General features: G+C 49.8%; 2 protein-coding genes across 3 annotated transcripts; both read right to left on the bottom strand.

The window, feature by feature from the left end:
• Nucleotides 1-331: 331 nt before the first annotated feature.
• Nucleotides 332-5,617, bottom strand: LOC147046041 (uncharacterized). 2 transcript variants are annotated; one of them, XR_015068260.1, is made up of 4 exons: nucleotides 5,334-5,617; nucleotides 926-3,803; nucleotides 653-811; nucleotides 332-426 (listed from the first exon to the last, which is right to left on the bottom strand). XR_015068260.1 is itself a non-coding variant. In XM_085931002.1 (3 exons), exon 2 carries the CDS (start codon nucleotides 3,762-3,764, stop codon nucleotides 951-953), a length of 2,814 nt encoding a protein of 937 aa, XP_085787128.1. In that variant the 5' UTR covers nucleotides 3,765-3,803; nucleotides 5,334-5,617; the 3' UTR covers nucleotides 465-811; nucleotides 926-950. The 2 variants fall into 2 exon arrangements, 1 of the variants encoding a protein (XP_085787128.1); XM_085931002.1 differs by lacking the exon at nucleotides 332-426 and having other exon boundaries at nucleotides 465-811.
• Nucleotides 5,618-6,598: 981 nt separating this feature from the next.
• ift57 (intraflagellar transport 57 homolog (Chlamydomonas)) lies at nucleotides 6,599-10,212 on the bottom strand. The gene is made up of 11 exons (XM_085929575.1): nucleotides 9,744-10,212; nucleotides 9,051-9,225; nucleotides 8,850-8,968; nucleotides 8,607-8,694; nucleotides 8,471-8,539; nucleotides 8,276-8,395; nucleotides 8,131-8,202; nucleotides 7,553-7,684; nucleotides 7,407-7,469; nucleotides 6,902-6,968; nucleotides 6,599-6,823 (listed from the first exon to the last, which is right to left on the bottom strand). Exons 1-11 carry the CDS (start codon nucleotides 9,899-9,901, stop codon nucleotides 6,672-6,674), a joined length of 1,215 nt encoding a protein of 404 aa, XP_085785701.1. The 5' UTR covers nucleotides 9,902-10,212; the 3' UTR covers nucleotides 6,599-6,671.
• Between the last annotated feature and the right edge of the window lie 133 nt (nucleotides 10,213-10,345).

Below are 10,345 nucleotides of genomic sequence, written 5' to 3'. Positions count from 1 at the left end.
TTCGCTAGCTAGCTAGCTAGCCAGCCAGGTGTCTCATGGTATACGTCATTTTGGAGTGTTCCAACTTACACCGAAATTCGATTGACGTCGCAGCGTTGGCGCAGATCAACGTCGTAAAACGAGGACTCATGTAAATGGGAAAGGATTTGATATTCATATTTTTTTATTTGTTACTTTTACTTTTCACACAACAGGGCGCCGCACACAAATGCTCTATGATAGTTTTGCCCCAGTCCTTGGAGGAGTCCTTCCCAAGGGAGCCATTGTTTGGCTATTTTATGCAGCAGGACGGACATGACAAAATAAACAATCATCAAAAGCAAAGCCCATGAGGACAAAGTTGTTGCGAAATGTCAAGCCGACCTCTGTTGCGATCACTCAATGGCCGATGGCAGCTGGGAGGGAACCCGGTCGGCACGAAAAGCGCTGTGAGAAATAAATGACTGCAGGTTTAGTTGCATATTTAGGAAAGAAAATGGCAGAAATAATTTTCCCAAACTGTATTTGTGATGTTTTTACTGGAAGAAATATATTTATTCAAAGAAAATCAATTCTGTACATACAGACATGAACTCAGGTCGTACAAAAAAAATATAAACTTGCAAGGTCCCCAGATGTGCTTCACAGTCAACGCCAAGAGCGGGAAGATCACCTGGTGTCAACTTGATCCTGCAAGTCGCCACCATGACGGGTAAAAACAAAAGTTTACCCGTCGCCAGGGTGGCTGCCGTTGTCCCGGCCAACGTTCCCCTGGCAACCGAGCCAAGGCGGCGTTCCCGGGATGGTGTTTCGCTCGCCCGCTCAAGTTTACCTGAAGATCAAACCGAGGACAAGATTCAAACGTCAAAAAGAGGCTTCAGATACCTTCTTCAAGTTCAACGACTTATTTGGAGGTCGCAGCTTTTAAATGTTTCTGTCAACTCACCGCAGTGACACTCCTCAGCATCCCATCAGCAGTGGGTCCGTCCAGGCTGGAGCTTCTTGTGTTGAGTGCCGTGGGCTTTCCTGAACGTCAAGGTGGGCAAAGGCGGCTCTTTGCCGGCCACTTCTGCGCAGGACTTGTGCCGAGATTGGACTTTGCTTTTGCCGTCGATCTTGACGGGGGGCAGACACCAAGCCTCGTAGATCCTCTGTTTGGCGGAACTCCGGGCTTTGGCGCTGATGCTCAGAACCTCGGGTGCGCGACGGTCCAAAGCGCAGCTACGCCTACGTCCTGCCGAGCCAAAGAGGACCAGTTGCGCAGGCAGCTTGCGCTTGGAAGTCGCAGCTTCTTTGCTGCGTTTGAGGACATCCCGGCGGAGAAGGTGGATCTTCAGTTTCTTCATGAAGGCGACACTGATGACTGACTGCTTGCTTCTCTTGCGTTTTTTCTTTGCGGCCGCCAAACGTTTACCGGCAAGGCAGAGCGTCCTCTCTCCTCGGTACACTTTAGCGGCACGACTACGATGACCGCGGGGTGGACAAGAAACTTTAGATGGTGAAACTAAGACATTTGTCCTTTCTTGGACATTGTCTTTGGGTGAGACCTTTGTCGTCTGTTGGGTGGCCGTCCCCGTCTCTTCATGTTTTTGTTGCGAGACCTTTCCCGCCATCTCTTGCTCATCTGGTTGGGTGGCCGTTCCAGTCTCTTCTTGTCTTTGTTGTGAGACCTTTTCCGTCACTTGCTGATCTGGTTGGGTGTCTGTTCCCGTCTCTTCGTGTTTTTGTTGGGGGACGCTTTCCATCTCTGGCTCATCTTGTTGGGAGACCTTTCCCATCTCTTGCTCATCTTGTTGGGAGACCTTTCCCGTCTCTTGCTCGTCTTGTTGGGAGACGTGAGCCAATTCTCGCTCATCTTGCTGGCTTGACATCTCTCGGTCATCAAGCTTTTCCCACACGTGGTCATTTTGTGTGCCAAACTTTCCCGTTTCCTGATGGTCCTTCTGCTCCATCAGTGGAGAAGCATTGTGGGACTGATTGGAATCAAGGGAGTGATCATGTGGATCCACGCCAAGGATGGAGAGGTCAAAATTTTGCCATCTAATGTCCTCATTCTGCTCCCTCTCTTGTTTTGGGGAAAAATTGAAATCGGAGAGGATATCTTTCCACTGTTCAAAGAAAAACTCCAACTCTGTCTCAAACGGATCCTTCACCCCTTTGTTGGTGCTCGTCGCAGTCTCGGCTGAGCTTTGGGGATCCCCCTTGGCAGGAGTCTCCTCTGCGTGGTTGATACTCTCGTAGATCGCTTTGGCCTGTTCCTGGGGCAAAACCTCAATGACAAACGAGTAGACGTCTGAATCTCCACCGGGAGAGCCCAGCACTCGGGCCTGTTGTGCTTTTTCATCTTCTTTTGGTTCCAGTGGTTCTCGTTCGGCCTCTGGTGACTGAGCCGCAGCGGTCACGGGCGCAGATGACAAAGGTGGACTTGCAACTAGCGCGTGATTCAGCGATTCATGGAGTAGTGGGTTGACGTTGCGCCAGAACGAAGTGTACGGCGGTTCGGAGTAGACCTCACCGTCTCGCAACACCCGAAGCCCGCTGAGGTTGGAGTCGCACTTGTGCTCTGACAGCACCACAGAGTTCGGGGTCAAGTGCTTACCGCAGAAAGTAAACGTCTCTGCCATGATCTCATCGTATAAGCCCTCGCGGATCTTGTCTATCAGTATTTGTATATCTTTCCAGAACATGGTGATTAGATCATCAGAACTCATGGATTGAGATTCAGGAGGCTTCTCCCAATCTTGCTCGATGTCCTGGACGAGTCTGTCTAAATCTTCGTAAGTCCACTTGCGTGTTGCAGGAGACTCCAGGTACGGCCTCTCTGCACGACCCTCAGGCTCTTCTGGTTGGAACGGTGGTGGTGCACGGTGGTCCTGCCGTTTCCTCACTGGACTTGTTGTCTGACCCACGGTATCACCTGCACTCGGGTCATTGCAACTCAATCCAGAAGGAATTTGGCCAGCCAGCTGTGGGCTTCCATTCTGCACAGGTCGTATGCTAGCGAGCGTTGGCCGAGTCGAGCGACTCAGTGACGGCGGGGCCGTCCTGAGGCGTTTGAGTGCATTGGGATTTGGTGGCATCTGGCGGTTGCGGTGAGACTTGCTCAATTGTGACGACTCGCAGGGAACACGCAACACTTGCGGACATGAAGGTGGTTTTGGCGTCTGCACTGTGTGAGGTGATGAATATTGCGCGTTCTTGCCCAATGACGTACTCTCCGCCATCTTCATCAGGGTCCCAACGGCTTGAGCACTACGTCTTAAGTGCCATTGCGTGTCGTCTTGAGGAAACCTTCTGTTGCGATTCTCCCAAGGGTCCTGTAAAGTGGACCTGGTGTCCGGCTGCTGCAAAGGCATCGGATTGCTGTTGGGGCCAGGGAAACTTGTTGTGAGTGTGCTGTGCGGATATGGCAGCGGCTTCTGACAGAACTGCTCAGGTACAACGCCGTGGCCAGGAACCAGTCCCAATAAGCCCTGTAATGATGATGAGGGCTTCTGGCAGGCTGTAACATCTCTCTGGGGGCAGGAACTGGCTCCTGTGCTCCACACAGGGGGACAGGAACTGGCTCCTGTGCTCCACACAGACGATTTCTGGCCCGAGAAACCGGTGTGGGGGACATGCGACGTGTTCTGGTGGCATCTGCCGTCTTGACTGGAGAATGGCGTTGGCCAATCGGCACCGCAGTGTGTCTGGTACTGATGCGGGTTCTGTGCGCTGGGATAGTTCCATCTTCTGTCTGCTGACCAATCCCATGAGGGTGCAGCCATACGTGCACATGCCTGCATCGTGTCCTCAGTGGAGCCAAATGGAAACCACGTCCCTGCCTGGAAGAGGTCCAAACAGTGAACACAATCAGTTTAGGGTTAGGTTTATCAAGTTCATTGCATTGGGTGAGGTTTACACAAATGTATAGCTTCTCTTCTTCACAAGCAGTATGGACATCTCATGAGACACTCAGAAACAAAGAAGAAGGTGGTTGTTTAAATTGAATCATGAGTCCAGCCAGATTCCCCTGAGATATTCACACGCTCCCGAGTCATGAGAACATCTTTGTTTTCTCAACATTCTATCTCGGTTACACATTGCTGGGCACAAGGTCAAACTGTCACATACGGCAAACATCTTCCATACTTATCGCAGAATCTCATAATATTTTCCCAACAAGAATCCAAAAGCTATCAATGGGCAGACGACGAGTAGGAGGAGATCCTGGAAGCAGGGGAGGAGCAGTTTGGTTGAAGAATTGTTATGTAAATATGGAGGGGCCTCTGATGTCTGACGGGATCAAGATTTGCTTCCTGCCGACCTCGTCAATTTGCTTAGACACCTCAGACAAAGTTTCCATATTCAAGATAAGGAGCCCACGTTACGGCAGCCCACTCATGCTTGACAATGAGCCATTGTCTCGCTCGCCCACATCGTTAACATCTACCTTCTAACAATGGGCCCTTTCATGTGCGTGAGAGCATCGCAGGAAACAATCAGATGCAACGGCACCTTCAAAAGCCGAAAGGTGCGAGGGAGGACGTCACACATGCCCAAGCCGTTACCAACGACAGAATATAGAACGACCACTTGTTTGTGACTAAAAAAGAACGAGACGGTGATCCTATAGGGGCTGCGTGTAGGGGGTCAACCTGCAGCTGTTAGCAAAGCGATAGGGTCAAGACTTCCTTTTCCGCGTAAAGCACGGAGAATGGAAGACTCGGGGGGCGGGGACTCAAAAAATTTTCTTTGGGCATGAGGCACTTCATTCTGACATCCGTTGAATAAAATCTTTTCCCAATCAGCCGTGTGTCACTTTTCCTTCCCTGAGCCAGCCACCTATGTACTTTTGAAGACAATTCACTCAAGCTTCTCAAATTACTCTGAGAAAGACCACAGTTACCAGCTCTCATGAGACAAGGTCAAAGGTTATCTTGCTCACGACTGTTAATACATCACTCACCCCCCTTGCGCGATGCAACGCGAGTGATTTATTTCCAAAGGTTTCATGCAATATATAGTGTCTTACTTTTGCAACACGGGACTTTCTCTTTCCATATTCATAAACGACAAATGTAACAGTGCATAATAAGGCTTGTTTTTCTATTCTGCTCTCAAATTGTTGTGACAGTCAATGGGAGAGTTGCACTTTCACACGAGGCTTGAAATAGTGCTTCATCCTCACGTTTTCAAGTCCTTGAGTACTTCAGAGTACTTTAGATGTACTTTACTCAAGTAGTGCTCTACAAAGCCGACTTGAACTTGTCGCAGTTATTTAGTATGAAGAACCTACTTGAGCTTCAAGCAATTTGGTTGAGGTGAACTTTTTCCTGAGCTCGAGCAAAGTCGGAGGAGAAGCGCGTACTTACTTGAGTTTAGTTCCTCTTCCAATTTGCAAAAAAAAAAAAAAACTGCTCTCGGAAAGGCTGACCCTGCTCTTGCGTGTCGCCAACACACGTCGGGCTCCTTTTCTTTTTTTTCTCGTCACACACATATGCACACCGTCATTGCGGGAATCGAACTCATGATGCGTGCACACAAGACACCATCAGTGATCGCGCACGTCGGGCACCACTGATTGCTGAGCGCAGAACGGTACCGCTCCTCCCACAGCCTGCTACAGCACACTCCGCCCCTATGCCTGCTGAGTAGTCGGGGTGTGGTCCGGAGGTGGAATCGAACCCGTACCCTCTGACCTGAGACGTGCTAATCAGTTGTCATTGAATGCATCAATATTTAGAGATATGAATTGTAATTAGATTTTCCTTTGGATGTTTGTTGCTCTGATTACATTTTATCTTTGATTAAATCATCATAATTTAATTAAATAATTGTGATACGTTTTTTGACAGTTAACACTATTGTAGTATATTTTTATTCTGCTCTTATTCCATGTATATATTTCACTTGTAGGTCCAGGTTGTGACCAAGGTCAGGCACCAGTCGAGTTTGTTTAGGATCTGGCTTCAGGAATGCAGATTTACTGGTGCTAGAAGGATATACTGCTGGTGGATATCAGGAAGGAAAAATAGGTGGACTGTGGAGGTTCTGCAATGTAGATTAGCGGGTCATAGGTCAACCGTCATGCGGACTCCTAATGGAAGGGTATAAAGCACGGCTGGAACACTCAGGGGCACATTCAACAAACGTGTTTAAAAAATCCTCACATTCCAGAAAACACCTACCAAAACATCCCCATCACCTCATGACCTCCATAATGTCACATGTCAAAAATCATCAATATTTCATCCATGCAGCAACTGAATTTGACAATCCACATTGCACAAAACAACACCTGCCACATTTCTTAGCCATTCCAATAACCTTATGACCTCCATGATGTAAAAAAATGATTGATTTTCACAAGTGCATATGACAAATATGTGACCTCTGTGACCTTTGTGATCATTAATCAAAGATGATTTATGACCTTAGGCTTTGATCTGACTTTTACTGGGTGAGGTCATACAGCACTGTCTCCGGCAGCCCTCATAATCTGAGAACGTATTCCCGGAATGCTCATCATTGATTCATCTTCAAGGTTGTGAGCCAGGCAAGATTGTGCATTTGATTTTGTGCCATATTGTTTGTGAGGAAGGCTCCGTCCGTCCAAGCAAGGCTAGACAGAAAAGAACTTATCTGAAGCAGACATTTTGGTTCAAGAAAGATTTTTATTGTGGTACAAACAACGTCCGAGCGTGCGATGCTCAAGCAGCGGCGTGCATGCGGAAGCTCATGTCGGACTTGCGCTTTAGTTTGGCGTGCAGCAACATGTGGGCTACCACGCCGGCACGTACATCTGTGCTGGTGATTTCCTGCTTCAGCTTGCTGACGCTTTGCTTGATCTTTACCAGCGCCGCTGCACGCACGCAGGCACAGACACACGCGTCAGGTCAGGATGTTCGGCCGGACAAACCCGGGAGAAAGGCTTGCTCACCTCCGTCCGACATGCTACTGCCTCGCTCCTCCATCTCCTGCTTCACCTTCTCCAACTCTTCACTCAGCTGAAAGGCAACGAGCGCAAGACCTTAACGTCTTCGACTTTTCTCGGCTCAAATCAAGAAGATAAAAACGACGGCCGTAAGGACACAAGGATTCCGTGCCAATAGTTTCAACTGAGTTCAGGTTCATTGAAATGTTTGAAAACAAACGTTGCAAAACGACATGAAATGCAACAAAGTGCATTCTGGCCAGATTGCAAATTGAATTGGGTGATTCTATCACGTAACACTAGAGGGCGCCGCCATAGGACAGCTGGTCCGACATGACAGGTGTTCAGCGGTTGTCGCGACTTCATAAGTTAGCCTTAAGACTCAGCCGGTGCTCGCCAGCTACTCGCCACCCTTCCGATTTATGGAGTTCTCGTGTCCTGGCCGGTCTGCGCCTTCGCCGAGACTGGCGTTTGGTCACTCGAGGTGACATTAAAGACGCTGTCCACTGACCTCGGCCAGGAGTTGTGTCCTCTGGGCCACGCCCCCGCTGGCGCCTCGGTAGCGCTCCTTGACCTGGCCCGAGACCACAAGAGGAAGTGGATCAAAACCAGGAAAAGACATTTAGAGGACGAGGGGGGGGGGGGGGGGCGGCGGACCTCGCTGAGCTGGGCCTGGGTGGCGCGGTGTTCGCCGATGACGCCTTCCAGCTGCTTGTTCAGGTATTTCTCTCGACTGGACACCTTCTCCATCGTCCTGCTGATGTCCTCCTGCAGCTTGTCAAGGTAGCCCTGAGAATAGCCAAACGGCAGCATGCTTAGCATAAAGGTGGACGTGCATCCATTTTCAAAATGTGTTTTTTTGCTATGGTCAGATTTGAGATGCAGTTGATTTTTTTTGTTTGGATCTATTGCCCAATGATTTCGCCGCCTTCTACGACGCTCATTCAAAGTGCGAAGGAGGCTGAGATGGCCTGAGAACATTTGTGCGGAAAAAAGCAGTCGAGGAGAGAGAGCCGTGCAGAAGGACGCGCATTCGTCATGTGAGCGCCCTTGAGACGGTTGTTGACAAGAATGGCGAGGTCGAGGCGTTCAGGGACGGCGCCATCCAGCAAAGGCCACACCTGCTGCGAGCGGCTTATCGAAGGATGTCTCGACACGAACAAAGGCGTCTCTCCACCAAACAAGTGAGACGAGCTTCTTCGACTGCTGCTGCTCTAACCTGTCAGGCGACTCACCTTAGCCTCACAGAGCGAAGACTTGATGGCGTCCTGGTGCCGGTGCATCTGCTCCACGTGGACCCTCCAGTCCTGCACAAACGACAACAAACGCGTCAATTAGGAAGACAACCGCTGACCAAATTGAAGAGCGAAAAAGGTGCACCTTGTTGTCGGTCCTGATGGTGACTTTAAGGAGGGGGAGGACCCTTTCCACCTCCAGGTTCCACTCGGCCACATCCAGCGCCGAGCGCAGGATCTCGCCGGGTTTGCTTGCCGTCGCCTCCTGAAGAACGCAGGCGGGTCACTTGAAAGCTCCTCAGCCGTGGTGCCGGCCCACTCCCCGGTGCCAACGGCTCACTTGAAGCGTGCTCTGCAGGGTCAGCGCCTCCAAGTCTACCAGGTTCTCCTCATCGTCCTCGTCCTCCTCCTGAAGAGACGCAGACATCAACAGCGAGAAGCACGCGCCGGCGAGGAGGATGAAGAGGAGGACGTACAACGACGTGGTCCGCGTTGTCGGGTGCGGGTTCCGCGTGGTCGTCTATCATCGATTCTTCTTCAGTGCTTTCGGTGGGGTAGTTAGGCCTGAAATCAACCAATCAGGCGGTCACGTTGCATCAAGTCACGTCTGCCTTCTCTCTCTCTCTCGCACATACAGGCAGCAAACACGTGACGAAATTATTCATCCATTCATCCTTTGCCTCATATGATAATCGACCTAATGAATGACAGACGAGCACCTTTGAAAAGAGAATCCCCGCCTCTTGAGTGCGTGTTCCGCCAGCATGTTCAAGACAAAGCACACATGCTCGCCCGAACCGGACTTCAGCTTGGACGGCGGGAAGTCCACCCTCACACCCTAGACGCACACAAAACGGACACGGTGAGGAAGACGTGGGCTTTCGGCCAGCCCGGACGATATCCAAGCGGAAAACGTTTACAAGCGCCCTGAGCTCGGCCAGGATGTTGGCTACGGTCGCGGCGGGCTCGTCGTCCTCCCGAGGTTTAGTGAAGTTTCTGCCCGCGCTGTTGATGAGCCAGGCGGCCATGACGGTGAACACGTAAAACTGCTCGCCCGGGTTGGCTGCCAGGTAAGGGTTGGACACAAAGTAATGCCTGAAACATAGTACATGACGTTAAGGCACGGTGTCAAAAAGGATTCTTCCAAATGCAACAGATGCCAAATGAAGCGTGTCTTCCAGTCTCCTTGCTTTATACGCAAAGTCTATCCTCCAGTTATCTGATGCAGTTCACTCCCCCATCCTGCAGACCCCAGACCATCTAAATGTTATTCATTTCTGATCACAACCAGCTGTCCAACTTATTCTCTGGCGCCAGTCAGTCTGCATTCCTCAGACAAGACGTCAAAAGCACGCACGAATTTAGGGTTCACGACCCCAGGCAGATGATTTAAGTATGAAAATGTACTCCATGGCTTACAGCACTTCAATGGCACAAATGAATGTCAGTTTGGACACCACGGAACACTTTATCCTCGTAAAATGACGTAGACTTTAGTTGTAATATAACATCTCATTGATTAAGGCACATAAGCATATAAATATACCGACACACCAAATTAATAAAGACATTTTTTTTCCAGTTTAAAAGAATGTGGATGTCGTGTGACGTGCCTGGAGAGGGGCTTCATGTTGTGTTTTTCCAGCAGGTCCTGGTCGCAGTTTAAGATTTTCAGCTTCTCCGCGAGCGCCTCCATGAGCACGAAGCCGTGATGAGGAGCTCCCGGTCCGCGTTCGTCCTCCTCCCACCCGCGGCGACCGTCCTCCGCCATCTCGAGTATTTGTCTGCGTTGTTAGCATAAACGAAGGCTAAGCCGGCCCGGGGTTGTTTGCTGCCCGTTGCCTGACAACGAGCGGTCCGAGCTAATGTTAGCCGTGAGTGGTATTTATTTCTCACGTAAACGGTCAAAAGTGATCGCATGACAACACTGGCCGTGAATTAGCTGACTTTCTTTAGGGGAACCCATTCATCTACATAAAAAAAGGAAAACAAAGAAAAGAGAAACGGGTAAACGACGTTAGTTTTTTTCCTTTACTTCGGCGTAGTCTTCTTCGCGTACTCCTCAATATGGTTGACCATAGCGTTTATACGTTTTACCGCCACCTACTGGTATGGAGTGTGAAAGTTAAACTAATAAATTAAAAACTAAGACCGTAAACAAAAGCAACTCCAAAAAAACAGTTGTGGACTTGTGAACAGTGATGCGTCATACCAA

Source organism: Syngnathus leptorhynchus, chromosome 14, assembly GCF_054491065.1.
Source record: "Syngnathus leptorhynchus isolate UIUO chromosome 14, UIUO_Slep, whole genome shotgun sequence".
NCBI classification, from domain to species: Eukaryota; Metazoa; Chordata; class Actinopteri; order Syngnathiformes; family Syngnathidae; genus Syngnathus; species Syngnathus leptorhynchus.
Note: the sequence above shows the minus strand (reverse complement) of the source record. Positions and strands in the feature narration are given on the sequence as shown.